This window comes from Aotus nancymaae, unplaced genomic scaffold, assembly GCF_030222135.1.
Source record: "Aotus nancymaae isolate 86718 unplaced genomic scaffold, 86718_ANA_hifiasm-v0.15.2.pri h1tg000003l, whole genome shotgun sequence".
NCBI classification, from domain to species: Eukaryota; Metazoa; Chordata; class Mammalia; order Primates; family Aotidae; genus Aotus; species Aotus nancymaae.
Genome location: NW_026988414.1, coordinates 10,840,161 through 10,864,956, shown reverse-complemented (window position 1 = coordinate 10,864,956; position 24,796 = coordinate 10,840,161). Strand labels below are relative to the sequence as shown.

The 24,796-nt window shown below is 35.8% G+C and overlaps 2 protein-coding genes and 1 pseudogene across 7 annotated transcripts in view; 1 reads left to right on the top strand and 2 right to left on the bottom strand.

The window, feature by feature from the left end:
* The window catches only part of CNTRL (centriolin), a 98,024-nt gene extending 94,379 nt beyond the window's left edge, over nt 1-3,645 (top strand). For all 6 annotated transcript variants that reach the window (XM_012458225.3, XM_012458226.3, XM_064378428.1 and 3 more), the window contains one exon: nt 116-3,645. In XM_012458225.3, coding sequence (XP_012313648.2) covers nt 116-139 — 24 coding nt within the window. In that variant the 3' untranslated portion in view covers nt 140-3,645. The remainder of the gene's footprint in view (nt 1-115) is intronic.
* On the bottom strand, nt 3,479-24,559 carry RAB14 (RAB14, member RAS oncogene family). Its single transcript, XM_012458230.2, has 8 exons — nt 24,462-24,559; nt 16,201-16,259; nt 14,849-14,902; nt 13,254-13,431; nt 9,385-9,451; nt 5,825-5,912; nt 5,439-5,469; nt 3,479-4,437 (listed from the first exon to the last, which is right to left on the bottom strand). Exons 2-8 carry the CDS (start codon nt 16,250-16,252, stop codon nt 4,260-4,262), a joined length of 648 nt encoding a protein of 215 aa, XP_012313653.1. The 5' UTR covers nt 16,253-16,259; nt 24,462-24,559; the 3' UTR covers nt 3,479-4,259.
* The window catches only part of LOC105707944 (V-type proton ATPase subunit B, brain isoform-like), a 39,551-nt pseudogene continuing 39,264 nt past the window's right edge, over nt 24,510-24,796 (bottom strand).

The window sequence follows — 24,796 nt, the reverse complement described above, 5'->3', positions numbered from 1 at the left end:
TCCAAAGAGGTTCTCAAATATGTAATTTACCTATAAGCCATCATGCCATCACTTAGTTAAGACTGTTTTTAGTTTCAAGAATTTGATTTATCCTTCCTTTTTGTCTTACCTGTAGGAAAAGAACGCCTCAGCCAGATGAGAAATACTGTCTTGTGTAAATATATTCAAGGAAGACACTTCCACTACCTCACTGACTTCATAATTGGAATGTCACTTGGTTTTTTAAATCAAGATCCAGTGAACTGATATTCTGAGATTTATTTTGCTTGTACCATTATTTTTGTAAATCACTTGTACATATGGGAATAGTTGCATACAATTTAAACCAACATCTTATGTGGCTTTTTAAATCTTTGCAATGTTTTTTTAAAAACAGTGATTTTAACTGCATATTTGAACCTACAAACAAATCTTGTTAAAAGAAAGTTCATAAGGCCCTCTTTATAGTGTTATTTTTGAATTTTGCTTAAAATCTATTTTTCATATGAAAATAAAAGATAACAATTAACTTGGGTCTGTCATCTGACTACACTTCACAATCTGTGGAAAAGCAGTCAAATTTTTATCTTAATTCCAATTAAGTAAGCTTTCAGTTGGATTTCTTTTACCTGGAGGTTGAGGAATGTTATACTTATCAATGAAGGGTTTCATCATTTGGAAATTTATCAGTTATAAAACTATTATGCTTCAGATGCCTTTCCTCAGCCAACATACTCTTTGTACCTTGGAGAATCTGACCCAGTGATAAATTCAAAGTGTGTTACCTTTTAAAATTTTGAACTACCATTAATTAACAGCTCAACTCCACGATGTATACATTTCTTTAAAAACTAGAATAATAGCAACTGCTCTCACAGTCTGGCAGAATTATTCCCAAGGGGGAAATATGTAATATATTAGGTTTTAAAATATTCTCAGGGAACTCTTTTTCTAGATCACTAGACAGCTTTTGAGTCACAAAAGGCATTATACCATGTTACCAGAATACAGAACAGCACAGTACAGTAATCCCTCACCAAGGTTTTTATTCCAAAAACAGTTATTTGGTTAGAAGTGGACTGTTGAGATATGGATCAATGGAGTTACAATAAAGACAATGAAAGATGACATACAATTTATTAATACACAGTAAGTTCTAGAAGAAGACATCTTCCAAAACAAAACTTGATTTCTTTTGTATTTACATTTTTTGTTTCACTCTTTCAAGTCTTAACAAAATGCTTGAAGACCTGGCCTAGTCACATTTATTGACATCCTTCTGGGACACAATTTTCTGGGCCTGTGTTGAAGGAGGATAAATTATCTTTTCTCTAAAATGCCACATGAACACTCTCTGTACTCCCACATGAACAGGAATGGAAGGTAATTATTTGGTCTTTAATTCTGTTTAAGGGAATGAACTGAACCACTCATCTTTTTTTGAAATCACACTTAAAACAGTGGACATACAGGCAAAAAAGTTCCCCAAAACTATTGTCGTAAGGAAGTTGAGAAGGGAGGTAATGTATGAAGCTTAACATCTGGTTTCAAAAGACATCTTTCCAAAGAAGTTTTACCTCTATTACACACCACCAACCAAAAAAAAAAAAAAGTTGTTACTCCATTAAACACTTATCCATGAAAAATACTTGAACATTGTACTGGAAGATCTATTTAAGCATAAATATAGTACTAAGCACCAGTTACTAATCTGAGGGCTGCCTCAAAGGTGCAAGGGCAATGAGTAACCTCAAGAAGCAGGTGACCGCACAAGCAGTAAGCTATGGATTAAAAATTAAAAGGATTTCACATTCTTTCCAAAGGGTACTGCCCAGTGTCTGGCACACACGTTACAATATGACAATTTGCTCTTATTTGTGAGCGCCTGAGTTTATTATAGGGGATTACACATGCATATGATATAATCTGGCTCCCTGTATAAAGAACACTACTGACCAACAAATGTGCTATCTTACACTGAAAAAGACTGACTGAAAACATTTCAACGGTGGTGCAAACACAAGAATAAAACTGGCTCTATTACTTAGCGATGTGGTTTTATACGCTACATATGTAGACCCTCTTTATACAATGAATAAGGACAGTGCTGCAATAAAAACTGATGACTCATGTCAAATAATTGTTTGCCTGAAGAAAATAAAACCCTATTATAGTTCAGAAAATAATGCAACCAATTTTAATTTAATCTAGATACAGGTACTTTATTTACAAATATTTAGATTAATAGCATTTTGTTACATCAAATGAAGAGTACAGCAGTCTGAATAAATCCTTCGGTCACAAAAACAATAAAACCCACTGTAACTAACTTTGGGAATCAAGGTATTGCACCTAAACAAGCCGCAGTCTTTAGTTTGTGATTGCTACCTTATATCCCAATGGGTGGTTTGTTTGTTTTGTTTTTTGTAAATACACACACACCAGCAGGTCATGGTCCCTGGGTCAATCTCTTGTGATGCAACAGTGTAAGCAAAATGGATCACTGTAAGTCTTTAACAGAACATACCAATCTACTCCAGAAATCTTATTTTTAAAAAAGTTAAAGACAAAAATAAAGATGAATCCACAAATTAAACAAATCCTATTTTCTGCACATTCCAGTTTTGGCTTTTATTTAACATTGACTATACAATACTCTGGTACTACCACGTTTACAACCCAGAAAGATGTACTTTTATGTTAGTGTCTGTAAAGAGGGATTTAAAATGTGTATTTTAAACACAGCAGTTAAACTGAGTGCATTCTATATAGTATGCTGAGGTGTTACCTATTCTACTTCAAATAAATTCTCAATTCCCAGCCACTGAATCATAAACGCAATAAAAAAAGATCAACAGAAGTGAAGAAATTAATAAAACATGTTTGTTGTCTAAAGAAGAAAGATTGTTTCTCTTGCTATACAGTATTAATTCAGTGGCCAAACCACCTAGTACAAAGTAATAACTTACTCTGTATCAGCACAAGCACTAAAACACCTTTAGAAACACTTTCCCTTTTACAACAATTTATGCCAACACGACATAAAATAGCCCCTCATACTGTGAACACAGGGATATCTTATTTTGCTGTAGTGTTAAAAATGCACAATTTAAAATCCCTTAACAGCAGACCTGTGGTTCTGACTGTCCAGTTCAGAATCTGACCATTCCAAGAAGATAAAGGTATAAAAGCTTAAATGTGCAATAATAAACCCAGCCTTTTTTCTTTTTCTATACAGTAAGGCAAGAATGCAGCCTGTAATGCAAAAACGTTTACAAAAAGAGAAAAGCAGGTTAGCACATTGTCAATTGCACAAGAACAGTTAAGAAAATCAGCAGGTAAGCAACAGTGCAAAGATGGAACAGAATCTGCTAGTGTTAATCCTCTGATGCTAAACACTGCCAGCACCAAGGGGTGGAGCCAGTACTACTTGTGAACTGCAGTTGTGTCTATTTCTTTGTGTGAAATGGAAGGGAATAACATGGTCACATATAGGTCATACTGTACAAACTGGTATTTTATACTGTTCCAATGCCAGTAATCAATTTATTTTCTTCATTAAAATAATATACACAGAATGTATTGTTAGTTCAATTCCTTCAAATTTTATACATATTTACTTTCTGTTAAAGAGAAAAGGATAAAATGGTATAAAAAAAAGATAAAGCTATTAATTAAGCATGAGAGAGAAGATAAATGGATATTTTCCCTGTGCGAGGCTAAGACAGAAGCAAACCTCGTCAAGAAAAATGCCACCCACACAACAGGAAATTTCTCCAACAAAAACAAAACAAAAGCAGTTACAGAACCCCTTCTCTACCATCAGAAGTCATTTCACAGCAATAAACCTATTGGTTACAACAGACATACTTGAACAGTTAAGGATGGGAAGAAAGGCTTAAGATATCATCAAATTAAACCGTACAGTGAGACAAAGCCTTGCCAAAGACTGAGGGTAAAAATCATGAAGTCCAGCATCAGTGCTCAGTTTAAATCATATATTGGTGACATACCTATCACGAGGACAAAGGGGAAAAAAAGTCTAGATTTACCATGCGGGAGAGATTTATTACTCTACTTGCCTTTGATAACCTGATTACATCTAGTTGTTTAGCAGTTTAGTATTGTGTTAAACTGTTTATACAACAGAGTTTTGTTTTTTCTTTTTTTTTTTTTAATTAAACCCAGTAAGATGTACAGAAGACAATGAGGCAGTAAAAAGTACTGCTTCCAACAGACAGAGGTGAAAGGTCAAATGAGGGGCCATGGCAAAGAGGTCACTAGCAGCCACAGCCTTCTCTCTGGGGTTGGGGTTCACTGGTTAGCCGGCCTCCCTGTGGAGCTGAAGGTTTGTGTTGTACACCAGACTCAGCAGCATTCAGATCCAGGCTTCCATCCTGAATGTTCTGGTAGATTTTCTTGGCAGCCTCAAGGAAGGCATCTTCTACGTTCTCTCCCCTAAGAGGCAATTAATAACTTTATTCAAGAACCACAGTTTTCTACCAAAGACAAGACATTATACACTGACCTTCTGCTAACCTTTAGTTAACTGCCATGGTATCTTCAACTTAACCACTGCCATCTAATAAGAGATGACCAGAACTCTGAGCTAAGACAACAATATAGAAAACTATTTGCTATGGAAAGCATACATACGTCTATGGTGCTTAAAGCCCCTTCTACAAACCCTATTTGGACAACTACATGTGTTATATACAATCATTAAAAAACTATTATGTTAATAGACACCATGACAATTAAGATAGGCCATTTCTCCTCCAGACAGAAATGAAATCTCTCCAAACATGCTGAAAAGAATTCCAAGAATAATATGGTCTGATTAGCCAAGCATGAACTGAGCTGTTTTTAATCGTGTGATGGTGACATAATCATGCTTAGCCATGTTAACATCTCCTTTTGGTTTTCTTTGGACTAACAGCACAGCTAAGACTAAACAAAAACAGGTTGGCCTCTCCTCACAAGACATTTTTGGCCTAATAAATGAAGAACAATGATGGGAGTACCAGAGTTTAACAGCAAACATGGAAGAACAATTACAAAATGTTCACTATGCTCCTGAGTAGACACTATCCCCTTAAATCATGCTTTTTAGTGTGATCAATTAGAGGAAGAACAGGTTGACCAAGCTTATGTCTGAGATGCCAAACTCAACCTCACTTGTGAAAAGTCAAACACTGTCATTTGTGAAGTCAAACACTTTTGAAATGTAAACAAAGTTTCATTTATTAACCTGAGTTACCAACTGCATGATCAAGGTACAGTCTTTAAGTAACAAAAATTCACATTATTTTGTAAAAACAGAAACAAAGAGATGTAAGCATTACACATTTATATACAGTACTTTATATGTGTATATACATTATATACATTTCATATATAGAGTTCTTTGAGAAGCTTCAATATAATTGAAACATGATCTATATTTTGGTCTTACTTACGTTTTTGCACTTGCTTCGAGGAACAATAAGCCTAAAAATAAAATTCAGACTCGAATTAGGACATTTCAAACTAACTCACAAGTGCATTTCTTCAGTAACATCTGAAAAAGTTTCCCCTTAGTTTTCAGTACTCCTCCCACAGTATTTTATAAAAAAAGTGTGTAAGTTTGAGGTGGAGAGCATCTTTGTTTTTGTCACTAAATAACTGTACTGCTCCAACATAAATCTCACAGAAACAGACACACATTTTGTTACTTCCTCATTCTTGAGATTTCTGAGCAGTCTGCATTTAAAAAAAAAAACAACTGTCAATCTGCAATATCAAAATCCCACCTTTCCTTAAAAATTCTCCCAATTGTGACCATTAAGTCTTAAAAGAAACCCACCGTTTTCTTCAGCAAACTGTTTGGCTTCTTCATATGTAACATCTCTCTGTGCCTCCAAATCTGCTTTATTTCCTATGAGAATTATTACCTAATTTGTGATCAAAAGAAAGACACCTTATAACAAAAGCAATCATTTAACCATGCAAATTCTGAAATCCAAAACTCTTGATAGAAAAAATAACTGGGCCTAAAAAGAAAACCAAGTACTAGCAATTATCCACTAGACAGGACTACAGTTTCATGAAGTCATTAGTACAAAGGATTTTAGCAATGATCTAGGCCAGGGGTTGACAAACTTTTTGTAAAGAACAAATAGTATATTCTTCAGGTTTGTGAGCCTCATATGGTCTCTTTTACATATTCTTTGCTAGTCTTTTGTTGTGGTTGTTTTTAACAACCCTTTAAAAATCTAAAAACCATCCCTCATTCACAAGCCAGTCAAAAGTAGGCTGTGGACTGAATGTGGCCCACAGGACATACAGACTTTGGTGACACCTGGCCTAATCCAAAGATTATGATATATCTGAGTAAGATTTCTAAGGGTTCATGGACAAGCTCCAGGGGATCTGTAAATACCTTGAAATTAAGCACAAAAATACTGTAATGTGGGCATTACCTGGAGGAGAAGGTTCATGGCTTCCATCAGATTTTCAAACAGTTCTGAGGTCCTCTAAAAGTTTGAAAGCCACTAGGTTCAACTCCTTTAGGCTACCAGTAAGGAAATTAAAGCTCAAATAAGGCAAAGGGACTTGCCGAAGGTCACTCAGTCAGTCAGTGGGAGGAGGACCATAGATTTTAGGTAGAAACCCAAACTATGATCTTCAGACAAATACTATCCTACCCCACACTATCCCTAGACAGGACTGAGTTTACAGTTAATAGTAACTGATAAGAAATGTCTATGTGTATCCACAAGGGGCAGCTGGGAGTAGGGGTTGGGGGCACTGATGCTTAAGTTCAAATCCAAGACAAAATATCACCCACCTACCTATATCCACCTTGGAACCACTCATACAAATGAAGTTAGGCCAAAGTTAAAGGCAGCTCTGTAAAGTTGTCAGAAAAAAATATGTACCTTTGGGAAACAGCAAAGTGCTTTGGCCTTTATCTGGGGTGGGGAGGGGGGTTATGGATGAACTGTCTTTGTACATTTACGAGCTTATTTGATACCAAGTGGTAAAATCCCTCCCTTCCTCCCCCTTTCAAACACATATGGTAATCTAGATATGAACACTTTGGGAATAGATGGTTTCAACTAAAAGCCATTAACTTTTTTTTCATGTGAAATTACAGTTCCTGGCTCTTCCACTTTCAAAAATTTGTGTCCCATAAACCAAATAACCATTTTGATCTGAATGTAAACCTTGTGCAAGGACAGTTAAGTAGTACAGCAAAACTGAGCATTCTTTAAACAGTGTGGACAAAGTGCCCACTGTGAAGGGAAAGAAACTTTCATATACTATCCATTAGTCTTTTAAAAGAATAAAATAATGATACTTAAAAAGGAAATCAATTTATAAAAAATTAAGTCTGGTAAAGTCACAATAACTACCATAGGGCCATTATAAGACAGGTACTCAAAATTTAAGACATACTGCCCCCCATCCTGATTCCCTATGAATCTTCAAACAAGGCTTCTTATCTCGATGAAAGGGAAGACATAAAGTGGCATGCTAATTAGAGCTACAAAACATACCCACAACAAAATGGGAAGGACCACAACTTCTACACGGAAATAAAAGGCAATTTTATAGAAAATGGAGCTTTAAGAAAACCTCAAGAATTTTTTTCTCCTGATCTGGTTCTATTTCAAAGGACATAAATGAGGCAGGAAAGTTAATTTTATTATACTCCTCCACGGGCCCTCTACAATGAATTTAGTTTTTAATATTTTACTTGAAATAGCTATAGACTCACAGAGACTTACAAAAAGTAATAGTGAGGTCCTGCGTATCCTTCACCAAGCTTCCCTAATGGTAGGATGTTATGTAACTATAATACACTCTCAAAACCAGGAAACTGACATTAGTACAGTCCCTAGCCCCTATTCAGATTTCAGTTTTTACATGCTCTCAGGCACATGTGCATTCGCACATGGGTGGTTCTATATAATTTTATCTCAGGTACAGATCTGCATCATCACTGTCAGGATACAGAAGTGTTCCATCACTACAAAGAAACTGCTTCTGTGCTGCTCTCTAGGTAGTCACACCACTTCCACCCGCCAACCCCTTTGCTAATCCCTGACAACCACTAATCTATTTTCTATTTCTACAATTTTGTCATTTTGAGAATGTTTTCTAAATGAAATCTTAAGAGTAAATAAACTTTTGAGATTGACTTTTTTACTAGGCATAGATGCCCTTGGAATTCATTCCTATGTACAGCTTAGTAATATTCCACTATAGAGATATTCCAAATTGTTTAACCATTCACCTGTCAATGGCCAGGTTAGGAAACACCTAGGTTTCCAGTTTTGGGCTACTGCAAACAAAGCTTCTATGAACACCCATCTATAGGTTGGTGGGTTTAATGTGATAATGGAAATGAAAGTTTTGGGCATAGTCCCTAGCATGATAGGAAAACAATGTTAACTGACTCTCAATATGATTAACCTGCCATTTCCGGATAAAATCGAATCTTACCATTGATTACATATTTATTCAAGTAGGCCTCATATTAAGTGTTGAGGGTATAAAGCCAAGCGAGACACAGACCTTGTTCCTGAGAGGCTCAGTCACAGCTCAGTGCGTCTTTCCTAACATTGTTCCTGGCATACCCTCAACAACATCTACTGAAACTTTACTCACCCCTCAAGGACCAGCTCAAACAGCACTCCTCTGTAAAGTTGCTTTCTCTTCAGATGGCACTGATCATCCTAGGCCCCTCAGCACTGTGCCAGTCCCTCTATTTCTAATTCATGTTTCAATCTACTTTGCAGCCTAGTTATCTGCATACCTGCTGGTTCTCTCCCTGCTAGACTATAAGCTCTTTGGGACCAAAGACCCATATTTACCTTTGTATACTGCAGAGTCTGGCATGGTGGCTGGCCTTTAAAATCTCAATAAATATCTCAGTCTGGTTAAGAAGCTAATGTTTTAACGCATACAGAATCCTTTTTATTTTTGACTGAAATTTTTATTCGTAATTCTCCTCCTCTGGTTGAAATTTTTATTGATAACTGTAGGTTCACATGCAGAAATAGTACAGAAAGATCTCTTGTACATTTTGCCCAGCTTCCTCCAATGCTAAAGTTCTGTGAAATTAATGCAGATCCCTTTTAAAATCAGAATTTCAGATTTCATAGTCTTCACATGAGATCACCACTACTAATTAATGACAAACATGAAAAAAAAAAAAAACCCTAGGTATAATAAAATGCAAAACCTGGTTTAATTAAAACTGAAAAATAACTGTTACATTTTCTTTAACTAATTTAACACAATAGAAACCTCTCATTCTTAGTACCTAAAGACAAAAATCTCACCAGTATATGGCTTTCCTTTTTGGGTTAACTTAGTTCTTAAATTTTCTGTGTAATAACATGCCATTTAACTTACAGTATTTGGATTGGTGAGATTCCTTGCATCTGTCAACCAGCTGCTTAAGTGGTTATATGTACTTCTTCTGCAAAAATAAAAGTTTAAATTTGTGACTGCCACGTAATTATAGAAAAAAAAATCAGCAAGTATTAAAATACACTTTAATCAACATATCCTAAAAGAATAATTTTGCCTTGACCAGTTACTCAGAACAGAAGTTGTGAAATACAACTACTCTTCAAAAATCTATCCAAACCTATTATTTTTAAATAAATAACTCAACATTAATCAACATATCCTAAAAGAATAATTTTGCCTTGACCAGTTACTCAGAACAGAAGTTGTGAAATACAACTACTCTTCAAAAATCTATCCAAACCTATTATTTTTAAATAAATAACTCAACATCCAACAACTTTGATAATTACATGTCAGGAGTAAATTGTTTATTCCTAAAAGCATACCATAAACAGACCAATAAGCAAGCAAGGAACAACACAGTAAATTGATGGAAATGCCAATGTGGAGTCAAAACTAAAATTACTTTGAAATCATACAGATTTTCAATCACAAAGCACAGACAAAGTAGTATCAAAATGCCTAACCATGACACATTCAATTGAAGACATTTTTGCTGGTCTTTAAATTTTAATTTAAATTAGAAACCAAGTCACACTATTATAAGCTGTCATACAATTCATCTTTCCTTAATAATTTAAAGAGTAAGCTAACCGTTAACAACATAAAATTGACTTTAAAAGACATTTAATAATTTTTTTTTTTTTTTTTTGAGATGGAGTTTCGCTGTTGTTACCCAGACTGGAGTGCAATGGCACGATCTCGGCTCACCGCAACCTCCACCTCCTGGGTTCAAGCAATTCTCCTGCCTCAGCCTCCCGAGTAGCTGAGACTACAGGCATGCACCACCATACCCAGCTAATTTTTTGTATTTTTAGTAGAGACGGGGTTTCACCTTGTTGACCAGGATGGTCTCGATCTCTTGACCTCGTGATCCACCCGCCTCGGCCTCCCAAAGTGCTGGGATTATAGGCGTGAGCCACTGCGCCCGGCCCATTTAATACATTTGACAAGAAATTCAAGTCCCCAGATATCAGAGAAAAACTTCACTCTAACTTTGTACTCTTATCTATCAGGCATCTAAATCATTTCAGGATTCTAACTGTCCTATTTTTCTACTTTCTCCAAGAAAGAGTTTAAAAACTCATAGGCTCATTTGCATTAGCCAAGTAAGCCCTAAGCTAGTAAACAAACCCAAATATCTGTAATATTATAGACAGAAGAATCTACCAAAGGGGTCCAAGATAATAAAATTTTTGAAGTTAAAAATGTTTCTGATTTCTAGACTCACAGAACGTTAGTCTATCTTAATCACTTAACATGTGAGGAAACAGAAGCCCATGAAGACTTAACTGGTATCAAAACCAGGCCTAGAACCCTTTCACAAATACCACGTCCTTTAAGTGCTCCTAGTTTAGTCCTGTGAATATATTCTATGATCTCTAGCTGCCAGTGCTCAAAAAAATGTTATTTGAAATATATAGTTATTTCCCAGTGAGAACTGAAGAGAACTCCTTATTCAGACTTTTATTATGCTATATCATATTACTCCTAAATCACCAGAGATGTCAAAAATGTTATATATATCAAAATAGCCCCCTTTCCCCCAATGTTTTAGAATTTTCTAAGCAAACAATGATAAAACATCATTTTTAAAAAGCACAAGCCTTATCTGTGTTCAATACTTGTATTATTGGCATACCTTGACTTTACACATCAGGTATGTTTTACTACTTCATGCATAAATCTTAAACAAGTCCAAACATTTCTACTAATTTTGATGAATTTTAAAATTTCAAAGCTGGTAGGGAGAGTAAAGTACACAGAAAAGCCTAGTACCAAAATCATATAAACTATATTACTTACATGTACCATAACTTCTGCCAATGATTCTAGTAAATGTTAATTTAAAATCCACTATCTTTATAATTTTAAATCTACAAATAAATATTATTCAAATGTTCACTAATTGGTGGTACTAGTGCTAAAAAACGTGCTAAAATACTAGATATGTCAAAATGTTATAGCAAAACATCTGTCATGAAAGGCTATGCTCTCAATTTAGAAAAGCACCCTCTAACAATGAGAGCTAATGACAAAAATAAAAAGGAACTTTATGTTTGTAAAATGTCAAAGAATGGAAAAAAATTACTGTCATGACAGCAACATCAAAGTCACTAATGAAGTTATCACTTTAGTACCTGCCTAAAGCCTAGGGTACTCTCTTCCAGTAACAGTTTTTATTATAATGAACATATCATAAAGCTTATCTTTTAAAGTACGTAATTTGGTTGTTTTAAGGGTAGTTACAAAGTTGTACACTGATACCACTATCTAATTCTAGAACATTTTCATCACCCCAAAGAAAAACTCTGAACCCACTAAGAAGTCACTCACTCCCCATCCTCTGGCAATCCACTTTCTGTCTCTATAAATTTACCAGAATATAAATTCAGAATATTCCATAAATGAAATCATGCAATATGTGTTTCTTAGTGTCTGGCTTCTTCTACTTAGCATAATGTTTTCAAGTTTCATCTATGTTGTGGCCTGTATCAGTACTTCTTTCCTTCTTATAGCTGAGTAACATTCCATTGTATGGATACATCACAGTGTTTATCCATTCATCAGTTGATGCACGTTTGGATTGTTCCCAGCTGAAATACTTTTTGATGACTTGAACAGATATAAATTTTTCCAAAAGTATTAACTATGCTTAAAAGGTATGCTTAAAAGCAAAAATAATATTCTTATCACACATCACCATATTTAAATTTTATTGAGTTTTTAATTATGTGAAGTCTTCAGAAATGTATTCCTCATAAAATTAAGACAGTTTTGTATAGATGGCCAGGTTTATTAATAATCTTCACATAATACTCTTGATTATATCGCTGACTCCCTGGTTATAACAAAGAGCATTAAGTGTTGTTTCCCTGTTTTGCCCTGGGGCCACCCAATTCTAGAATTTACTGAAACTTTAGGTGCTACAATTATAATTAGTCAATATCTTTATTGTAAGGCAGCATTTTCCAAAGTGTGTTCCTCAATAAAATAAGCTTAGGAAACACCAAATTAAACAAAGTCATACAGCAAAGAATTTCTTACTGCAGAACTTCTCAGGGTCCTAATATGCTAACGCACATTATGATGTATCAAGAGGAAACAGTATAGATCATTTTCTGAAAGGAAATATGGTTTAAACTCTAATTATCACTTGGTCCCACTCACCCATCTTTACCCCCAACAAAGAGAGTCACATTGCTTTTGACTGGCACTTTACATCAACATGAAAGGTGATCTAGTCCGTCTTCTAGCTTACAGTAGATAAACAGTGCAGGGTCTAATCAAGTGGCACAGTTTTTCATGTTCTCCAAAGTCAAACCTTTACATACATACAGTACAGTTTTATTACTTTACATCGAGTGCTTTGGAATTCCAGAAACACTCATGTTGAAATAAATTTAAACCTACTGCATGTAGTATTTGAAGTTACTTCAAAGAGTTGCTTGCTTGCTTTCTAATTGAAAGAACATTTTACATAAAATATTATTTCTCCTCAAATCATTCAACTGAAGTTGCTTTTCAGAACTGTATTCTTCTATTAGCTTTACACAACATCTCGCTAAATTTTTGTTCAGTCATACTGACTTTCAGAAAAGAGTATCAATGTGTTATATCAAGCAACTTAGAGAAGAAACCATAAAAACCAAGTAAGTTCATTTACAGTCATAAGATTACAAACTTAAAAAATGGCCAAAGTAGTTTATTTTCCCAGTGTGAAAGTTGAAAAATTATTAATCTCTTACCTAGTGATATCATAGACCATAAGAGCTCCCGCAGCTCCTCTGTAGTAGCTCCGTGTAACAGCCCTAAATCGCTCCTGTCCTGCCGTATCCCAAATCTGCAGTTTTATTTTTTGGCCACTAACTTCAATTATTCTTGTACCAAATTCAACACCAATTGTGTGAGGACAATCAGCCATAACTGTTAGGAAGGAAAAAAAGTAATAGCCCAATTTTTAGAAAACTTCAAATGAAGCCTAGGTGGGGAAATCCACTAAATAAGCAAATTATTTACTAATACTTAAAGGTTATAGACTAAAGCTACCATTGGGAAAAAAAAAAATTAACAAAGACCTAGAAGTAAGAAGTCAGAGAAATGTGGCTGAACTAAAATCAGGGTCAGCAAACTTCTGGAAAGGACCAAGCAGAAAATATTTTAAGTTTTGTAGGTCAAAAGGTCTTTGTCAAAAGCTACTCAACTCTGCCACCGAGGCATAAAAGCAGCCAGAGACAATATGTAAAACAGGCATGGCTGTATCTCAGTTAATTTTATTCACAAAAACAGGCAGTGACTGGGTTTGGCCCACTGGTCACAGTCTGCTGACCCCTCAACTAAAATAATTAGCTAAGTAAAAATAAGGATTTTAATAAACTCTTCACATTATCAACATGATACCATTTAGCCTTCTTATAATCATTACCTATAACAGATCAATCAATGGTCTTAGGGCTCTAGGATTTATTAGTCAAACAGATTCTTATCCCAGAAAGTATCTGTCTCAAAGAAAATCATCATGTTTTACATATATACACATATAATTTAGAGACAGGGACTTGCTCTGTCACCCATCTTGGAATGCAGTGGTACAATCAGAGCTCACTGTAATCTCGAACTTCTGGGCTCAAGCAAACCTCCCATGTAAGCCTCCCAAAGCGCTACTGGGATTACAGAAGTGAGCCACCACAGCTGGCTAATAGATACTTCTTATAATACAAGTTATATATATTAGTTATATATGTCTATGCCAATAGAACAAATTTATTAGTCCTTTCCTTATAATGAAGCCACTTAAAACCTAAACCCACTATTCTCCAGTACAAGGACACAGACCACTGGGCACTTCATAAAATGTTATATCAAACCTCTGTGGTAAGCAGCACAAAAATGTCAAATAATTTCAACTATACAGAAACATTTTCTACTATATTTAGCATATCAGTTACAACAAATTGGCCCCTTCTATCACCCAAGAAAGAATAGAAAGAATTCCATTAAGTATTTCAAATCTGTTATTTAACAAATGATACATGCAGCAAATTTCTCTTAATACAGAAAGTCAGAGAATAAAAAGGAGATTAAGTTTGACATTTTTAACGTATTTTTAAAAACTGTTTTAACATGAAGAAATCAAAACAAGTGAATCAGATTATATAATGTGTATAAAAATCAACACTAAAATATGCTGGTATATTTCATTTTATCTGTACCCATTAAAAAAAGTGCAAATATAGGGAAAGGTTATCTCTAAATACATGAAGTACACTGAAAATGACACTTTTTAAAAAGTAGAAATATGACAGTAAAGAAAACAATGTTTTACCTCATGTATTGAACTTACATTTTTTTTCTGTAAATTGATGAAGCAAGCAAGATTTTCCTACTCCCATATCCCCTGTTTAAAAAAAAGATGTTTCAGGTGCCAATGACATTTCTTAATGTTATACAATGACTGCTATATTCCTTACCATATAACATCAGAAGTTTCTGGGACACTTAACAAATTTTTATTTTTTTCTTTATAATGATTCAAAAGTTTTCACTGTGAGACACAAATGGACTATTATTCCCAATCTTTAGCAGTGAAAAAATCTGGTTATAAATTATAATTATTATGTTAATAACTAACCACGAGCTGGGAAGTGCTTCTTTTTTTTTTTGAGACAGAGTCTCGCTGTTTCCAGGCTGGAGTGCAGTGGCGCAATCTCGCCTCACCACAATCCCTTGCCTCCCAGGTTCAAGCAATTCTCCTGCCTCAGCCTCCCAAGTAGCTAGGACTACAGGAATGCACCATCACGCCCAGCTAATTTTTTGTATTTTTAGAAGAGACCTGTTGGCCAGGGTGGTCTCAATCTCTTGACCTCATAATCCACCCGCCTCGTTCTGGGATTACAGGCGTGAGCCACCATGCCTGGTCTTGAAGTGCTTATTTTTTAATGGCATTTTTTACTTTGAGCTGTTTCAAAATTTTATTTTATTTTTCCTTTAACTCATGCACATAAGCAAAAGATTCCAAAGAGTGACAAATGGGGTAGCATGTAACAAGCAGAAATAACAAACTGAGTTCTGGGAGTCTGATTCACTAGGTCCCTGTCTTAAACTTCTTGCAACAGTCTATGAAAGAAAAGAATTTGCATTACATGAAAACCCCAGGAGAAAAGATGTCATCTCTGACTGTACTATAGCAATGTTAACCCTTGATGAAGGAAACATTATAAAGACACATTAAGTTCAAAATTAAAGCAAATTGTTCTAATGTGAACAATTCATTGAAAAGCATGTGCACTTTCAAATGTAGTTTTATAATTATGTTTGGATAAATAGCATTAAGACTTAATTTGAGCAAAACCTTCTTGAAACTTAAGAAAAAAAAAATACCAATTAAGGGGAATACTATATTTTATGTATATTACACAACTGATTTGAAATCAAACAATATTCTCTACCAATTTTTGGAACCTAGGGGGATCTGAGAGCTTTCATAGTATTTTGGGAACAACACTGATACTTTCTAGCATCAACAAGTTTTCAAGCAGCCCTCAAGAACAACCAATATCATTTCACAAGGTACCCAGCACTTTATCACAGAAGTATCCAGGGACACAGTGCAAAAGCTGCACTGCTAATGCAAAAATAAATATTTTGTATGTTAACCTTCTTTCGGGAACAAGAGTATAGGTTAAATAAACTTACCAATAATAATATATTTAAAGATGTAAGAGTAGTTGTATGGTGCAGTTGCCATGGTGGCACTAAAAACAAAGAAATCTGTGTTACATCAGAAGGAAAGTATATACAGGTTATTCAAATAGGTCACTGCTATCCTTTAAAGGCAGATAAAGGACATTGAATACAAATAAATGTTGGTTACAATAGGTTACAATTGCATTTCACAAATTGATCTTGAATGAAAGATGCTTACACCATTCTCACGTGCTATCCACAGAAATATGAGAAACCATTTATACCAAAACTCCAATATTTCACTTTAGAAAATATCTAATAATAGTACTCTGAACAATTTCAAACAAAAAAAATCTTTATAAATTTAAGTTAAACATCACTGTAAATAGTCTCCTCTCCCCTTAAAGTCCCCTTCCCTGTTAACTGATCAAGTAAGTTACTAATGGTCTACTTGTTCAGAACTCTGATTTTAAACAGAATGGAACCACTTAATAACACAAAGCAACTTTTTTACTCTACTTTAAATCAATAGTTAGCAGAGCATCCAAAGAAAGTGCAATCGTATAATTTCCAAATTAATGTTGGAACTAGATTGAATCACATGAAACTGTCCTTCCTATAGATTTTTCAAGTCAGGTTTTATTGGCAATTTCATATGGCTCAACCTAATACAGGACTTGCAGATTATCACTTGCACACACACACACATACACACACACACACAATTTTTGAAAAGACAGACTTGCGGGGACAGACAGACACACACACACTTACACTTTCACTATGTTGACCAGGCTGGTCTTGAACTCCTGGCCTTTAGCAATCCTCCCATCTCAGTCTCCCAAAGTGCTAAGATTACAGGCATGAGCCACTGCGCCCGGTCAGAGTAACAATATAGTAAGTGCTTCCTATATACTATTCTAGGGACTGAGAGAAATAATGTCATAAAATTGTACTTATGGTTGAAAAATTTGAAAGCTTGGTATTAGAAGATATTTCAAAAAGATCACAGCCCATTTCTTCCTCTCAAATAGACTTAACCTAAAGCATTCTAATTTCTCTCCTACAAAACAACAACAAAAAACTGTCCAACTTAATGAAATGAATGCCCTGAATGTTAAGACACTGTGCTGGGTCCTAGAGAGAAAAAAGGGGATGAATTCTAAAACTGGTAATAGCTTTCAATAAAGTTTATTCTCAAACCAGCTTTTAGCTTAAGACAAAAATTATTTATACATATGATGATTTAACCCCATTTAAAAAAATCTGACTTACAGTATTTTTAAGTCTGGCTTTTAGTGTTTCTGTCAATGTCACATTACACAAGCCAGATATTTAATATGACTGGAGAAATTCATTTACTGAAATTATTACCTTACTATATACCATATTTCAAGAAAAAATTCTATATAATTAATTACATTTAATCTGTAGAAAGTATATTTAAAGCAAGCGAATTATTATTGTAAGGGAAGAGGAAGTTGTTAATTACAGTAAAGTATTAATCACTACACACACTACAGTCTTCTCACTTAGCTATCTGTATTGCATTTAGCAAAAGTAGAAGCCTTGCTACCATTTCCAGTTTGGCATGTTGTAACACGTTTATAATCACTCTCCTACATCACAGAACTCCCTTAACCAGTTCTTTCAGGAAAGGGAGTTTTTCTAATTAGATTAACTCTGATTCTGAACATCACAACTTTATTCCCTTTTCCAGGCACTAGGGACTCAAAACTGTTAAGAATGAACTTGGTCCTGAGACTAAAATTGGTCTGGATTATTCACCCAATCTCTGAACCAGATGCCAAACATAAAGCGAAAAAATAATCTCTTACATTAATTTAAAGATTATTAACTTTTTAACCTGAATTCTTCCCAGACTCTTTTCTTCTAATCAATTTTGAATTCTTTTAAATTCTTTCCCCATTCAAACCTGGGTAAAAGTAATCACTTAGTCACCTTCAAGTTACTGTCTCTCCTGTGCTCTTCTCCTTAATTTTCCTAATTTCTTTCCCTCTTCTAACTAAAAGTTATAACTGTACATACTTTGCTCCTTCCATTTTATGTTAAAGCTATGACTTCTAACAATCGGAAATTCCTACTTCAAATGCTTTAAAGATTAATCATAAAATTATGACCCAATTTTAGCTGTACTAATTTGTATACTTGCTAATTATCATACAGTCATTAAATATGAGATAACTAATTTTGAAAATGTATTTTAAAATTATAAGCATTCATATAGTAGAAACTATTTCCAAATAAAAGAAATGATCACTATTTCAGATTGAATACCAGCGCTTTGTCACACACTTTTTTCTTGCTCAAGTTTCTTAAAAAATTACGAAAACCATAAAAGCAGAATTAAAGGAAAACTACTCAAATTTAACTCATTTCAGTAAACAAAAAAGGCAGAAAACATCTAACACTGTAGCCACCAATACTCACCACAGGTCTTTCCCTTTCTTATTCTAAGATGCTGTCTAGGTTTAAATATATTCCCATTGTTTACTGATATTAATACATTCAGTCAAAAGTATCTGCAGTAGAATTATAATCAAATATTAAATATGCTTAAGGTTACTTTAACAAAAAAGATTTCTCAGTCTCATTTCTTGAACATGAAACATACCATTGCTAAGGTGAGAAATATATTTTTACTTAACTTTGGAAGGGAAAAAAGTTCTTCCCCTATTACTTAGAGAATTCTTAAGTCTAAAAAAAATAAAAAAAAAAAGGACAAGAAATGTGGGTCTAGTTCAAACTCTTTGAAAACATGAGCCCACTTACACTATAATCTCCATAAATTAAAAAAAATCTTGGTAATATTCTATAACTTGTATACAACTACCAGGATAATTAAAATTTGCTTTATTCCACATTTCCAAAAAAGTATTTGAATCAAGTTTGTATGTAAATAAAATATCTTTATTGCCTTTAGGGAAAAAAAAAGCCCTACATATTTAGACAACAGGCATTAAACACATAATCAACAATTTGCAAACTAATAACAAATACAATTGTTACAATTTATTGGGTACTTGACATATGCCAGGTAGTGTGCTAAATATTTTACATGCAATTTCATTTAATCCTTACTACTATCCCTATAACATAGTTAATTATTATCCTCATTTTACAGATGAGGAAACAGAATCAAGAAGTAACATGCCCAGGTCACACAGCCAAGTCTGTACTGAACCTAGGACTGTTTTGACTGCAGAGACCCCCTCTTAACCACTACACCATCATGCCCTTTCTACCACCGTGCCTCCTCCACGTGATTATGAGATCAAGCATCTCATCAAGCTCTGCAGTATTCATTCACTTAATTCTAATTTCATATTCTGAATAAGATACATGAATTACATTCAGAGGATGCACTGGTCAGAATTTATAGATATAAATGAAGGGTATATTAGCAATACTAATTTATAATACTACAATTCATCTATTTAGAAAAAGTTTAAGACAACACTTGAGAACAAACCATGTAATGATCTATACTTTTTCCTGTATTGTCTTATATAATCCTTACTGAATTCTCACAACTCTGCAGAGTCATTAAGTCCATGCAAAAAATTAGAGAAACTGAGGTTTGGAGAAATTCCCTAATTTGGCCAGTGTTCTAAAGTTTGTAAGTGGTAGACCTAGAACTTGAACCCAGGCCTGATTCCAAAGACCATGATTTTCTCATCTAAGGTAGCTTATTCTGGGCATGTACAGGTGGACTAATAAAATTAAAATCAAAGAGGGAGAATAATCATACTGAAAATTTAGAGTAACATTGTTACTATTAGTGCATGTAAAATTTAGCTATAGACTACCCTTGCTGCCAAGAGAAATATTTACTAAATGCACAGTAAACACAATTGTTGTGTCATGTATTAAAGTGCCCCTTAAAAATATTAATATGCTTAATATTGCTTTAATAAGGGATTTCTCAACCTCATCTCCTAAACATGAAACATATCATTTTTTACCACTGTGAAAACATACCATTTTTCACCACTGTGAAGGTGAAAAATCTATTTTAAAATGAGGCATGCCGTCTTGTAAAATTCTGCATATTTTTTTCACTCAACAAAATCATGGACATATTTTCATATCAGTACATTTAGATCTAAGTGGTTACTGAACACATATTAAACACTAATTATTGTTGTGACAAAAACAGAATGCATGGTTTCCATTTACTGAATCAGACATCTTTCTGAATAAGATTACACAGACATATAAATGACTAGTTTCAAAATATGTAGGTACAGATGTGAAGGTATACACTTTCATACATACTGCTTGTGGAAATGTGCCGACATTTTGGAAAGTAATCAGTATATTTAAAAATCTTAATAATCCAAATCATCCTTTGGCCCAGAAATCCACTTAGAAGTATTCTACACATACAAAAGCTTCAGTCCATAAGGCTACAGGTGTAAGTGCATTTAATGCACCATTTTTACAGCAAAAAACTGGTAATAATCTATCTGCAAGGGAATGACTGAATAAAGTACATCTGTACTATGAAATAATATTCATCTAGTTTAGAAACCATTTTGATCGATATGCATTCACCTGAAAATACATCCATGATTTTGTTAAGTGAAAAAACACACATTGCAGAGTTTTATGCAATAGCATACTTCATTCAAACACACACACACACACACTCAACCCTATATGCATGTAATAAGGAATACACACCAAATTGTGAAATATGCATGAACTCAGAAGAGAAAAAGGGAAGGGAGAAATTAATAACTTTTCTTTACTGCTCTGACTTATATGAATTAAAAATAAATTTTTCTCTACTAATATTTGAAAAGCACTTCTCTGTGTAATTTTAATACAGGTAAATACCTAAACAAAACCAAACAAACAAAACTCCCACTAACATTTCCAACATTATCTCTGAATTTACTGATAATAAGGGGAACATCATATGAAGCCAGTAATATGATTCGCCTCAAAACCAAAAACCAACACTCAACAGTATAGGGCATTTTTTTTTTTAATATAGCTTAACTACTTACTGTTTGCTTATACACTATGTCTGATTTTAACAACTGTTATATAGCTATTCTACTCCTTAGAATCTATGATGTTACTGTATAATTTTTACATAGCTGATCCAAGACATAACAGGAGAAAAGCAACCCACTCAACATTCCAGGTGATTTAAATTCTTATCCTTATTATTTCCATTGATAAGTTTTCTGTGTTTAAAAAACAACAACAAACACGTATGATGTTTTGTTAAAAACACCAGCGCTTAGATGAGACTGCTTTTGCGATTCCAATATAAACATAACCGTTAAGTATCTAATAAAGCGGCAAGATAGCAAGGATCAAAAAGACAACACTGTCTCTGCCTTCATGGAACTCAAGAACAGAAGCACTCTGACTTGCTTTAGACACCCACTAAAATGAAAAACTACTACCTGATTTGTCAGTCAGGTGGATAATTCTGTAGTTAATCTAATAATCTAATCTAATAAAAATGAGGGGTCAATTTCCTCAACAGTAATACAACATCTGAAAATACCCCACCTGCTTTAAAAAAAAAAACCTAACTTCTGACAATATATTAATGTCACTTTTATATAAATAACGTGAATAGTGTTAAAAAGCTGGATTGCTTAATGTGTCAAGAGAAGTAACTTTGATGGTCTACTATACACAGGAAATAAAGTATTCAAATACTGGACTTCTGTTCACAGAAAGCAAGCATTTAACAACCAAAAAGCCAAAAAAAAAAAAAAAAACCCACAAAAAACAAAACAAAACAAAAAACCCCTGCACTTATTGCTAAAGTTAAAAGGATTAATAGTGAAAATTTTACTAATGATATTGTGTCTGAGATCTGCCTCAAAATAATTTGGCAGGGAGGAGGCAAGTGTGCAGAGATGGAGTAAGATTGATTACTGTTGACACAAGCTGATAGGTGTATGAATGCTCAGTATACTACTTTATTTTGTATATATTTAAAATTGTCTAGAATATGAAGCTTTTAAAAAGTGAAGTATAACATCCCTAATACTTCTACTTGTAAACTGTTGTCTTTAGCTATGTCTGGCATTTTTAACCACATAAAAATGTTTCAAGCCTTTTTTAAAAAACAGGAAATATTCTCTCAACAGCCCTAGTTTTAACATTTTATTTACCTTAAGTTTCCTCCACTAACACAGTATCTTACTGTGACTATGCAAAGATATTTGATATTGATAAAAATCAGTTGTAGGAACACTCCAAATTCTGTTGCAAAGCTGAAGTATGCAACAATGATAAAGCTTAACTGTAATAATAAAAAGCAACAACTTTTTAAGATGTAGCTTTATTCCAACACACTTTTTAATAGCTATTAGAGTCTAAGGTTTTATATCTTTACAACAACTGCCATGTATTGACGGCCTAACACATGCCAGCTACTTTATAAACAATTTCTAATCCTAAAAACTCACTTAAAAAATAAGGAAACCAAAGTGACCTACCCGTGGTCATACTATAAAATGCAGAGCTAGAATTAAGGTCCAGGTTTAACTTTACACGTAGCTCTCAAAAGCTACGCTCCTCTCTCATTCATTCAAAAGATATTAAACACCCACTATGTGCCTGGCACTGTTACAGGCGCACTGGGGCATTTACTATATGCCAAGCAACGTGCTACGGGCTTTCTTTAAACCCCATTTAATCCTAGCAACAACTCTAAGATGCAGATTCAATTATCCCCTTTATAGATAAGGACACTGAGTCCGAGAAGTTAAGTAACTTGCTTAAGATCACTTAACTAGGAAGTGGCAGGACTGGAGGGGGAGCCCTTGACAGTGTGACTCCAAAACTCTTAACCACAACATACCTCTAGGCATGATCAAGTAAAACTGCCTAAACAGAACTTGGAAGAAAAAATTTGGAAAGGCTTGGGGGAATAAGGGGGTAGAAGCTGGATTATCCCAAGGTCAAGTTTGTCCTGAACAATCAAATTTAAATAAAAGGCAGTTGGTTCGTCTACAATATTTATCTTAGAAAAATAAAAGAATTTTTAAGACAGTTGGGATAGTAATGAAATGAGCAGTAAACTTTGCAAGAGTTCAAATCTGAGCTCTGACACTTGCTGTGGAATCACCAAGAAGGCACTTGTCCTCTTGGAATCCGTTTCTTCTTCATATATGAAATGAAAATCCTGGCATCTCTCTTTTGGGGTTTGTGAGCATGAGGATCTGCCAGTGTAGTGGTTGACTTTATAGACTTTAGATCATACAGGAGTAATCAGCTGCCATTCAATAAGAATACAGTAAAAAAGGAATTAAGTTGTAGCTACATTTTAAATGGTCATGTCTGTAACCCTGGCCTAATTTTTTAGTGTAGTACAGAAACCACCACCCAGTGTGAGCCGAGGCCAGTTTGTATGTACCATCATCAGCCAGACACACATCACAACTTCAGGCCTCAGTTTCCTCACTTACAAAGTGGAGACAACTTATCCCCGAGGGCTACGCGGTGCAAGATAAATACAACGGCACCTAAATCTGTACCTAGCCCACAGTTAAAACCCTTAAAACACTCCAATTCTGTTGTCTTCTCTTAAATTCTAGAAATACCATAACTTTCTCTTCTTATTTCTAGATGCTCTGCAGGTTCAGGGCCGCATAGGCTGTCCACGGGCCTCACAGGGACGCACCAAAACCAGGACCCCGCAAGCACAGGCGCACAGACCCAGTCTCCAGGCCGAGCTCCCCACTTCCACAAGGACACCGGAGCTGCCCCGAGATGCCGGGAGGCTGCGAAGAGCTGCCTTTGTACTCAGAGCCAGACGCAGTCTACGGGACGGGACCGCCACATCTGGGGCTCGCGGGCTGCAGGGCTGCGCTGCACGCGTGGGTAAACCCTGCGGGGGCGGGCTGCGGCCGCGGGGAACCGCGGCGAGGAGAGGGGGGCCTGCGGGAGATGCAGTCCTGCCCAGCCGCGCCGAAAAGGCGGGGAAGGCGAGGCCGGAACACACCCTTCCCAGCACGCCTCGGAGAGCCCCGCGGGGTGGGGAAGGCAGGAGGCTCGGGCAGCAGTCGCGCGGGGGACACCTCCGCCCCGGCTCAGGAGTCCTGTCAGGCCGGCGCCGCGGCGCTTACCGGCGACCCCCGGGCTCGCCGGGGCCTGGCCCCGGGGCGCCGCTCGCCTGCGGCCCGGTCTCCGCCGTCCCCACGCCCGCCCCTCTGAAGAGCCCTGAGCGAGGAGGCATCGGCCGGCCGGACACTGCGGAAGGCCCGGGTTACCTGGGGGGTTGCTGGTGGCTGGGCAGCTTTCCGGGCGGGAGGGGGGCGTCAGGACAAGGAACGGGAGCGCGGACGCAGCGGGAGAGGGGGCGGGGGCTGTCGGCCGAGGCCCCGGCAGGTACGCGGGCTGGCCGAGAGATGCAGACGCGCCAGTGGCAGTAGCGGTGGCAGCGGCGACTGTTCCTGTGGCTCCCTCAGGATCTTCCTCGGGCTGGTCCAAGATGGCGGCGCTCCCTGCACAGGGTTTCCTGTCACCCTCGCAATGGGTCGGACCACAAAAGAAGGGGGAGAAGATGCGCGCGCAGCTGGCGGAGCCCGGAAGAGAGTGGCTGAGG

Coding starts and splice junctions, on each gene's coding strand:
- RAB14 (XM_012458230.2), bottom strand. CDS start 16,252: ATGGCAACTGCACCATACAACTACTCTTACATCTTTAAATATATTATT. Junction 9,452..13,253: donor ATGGTCTATGATATCACTAG/GTAAGAGATTAA, acceptor TTATTTTTGCAG/AAGAAGTACATATAACCACT. Junction 4,438..5,438: donor CTCGAAGCAAGTGCAAAAAC/GTAAGTAAGACC, acceptor ATTGCCTCTTAG/GGGAGAGAACGTAGAAGATG.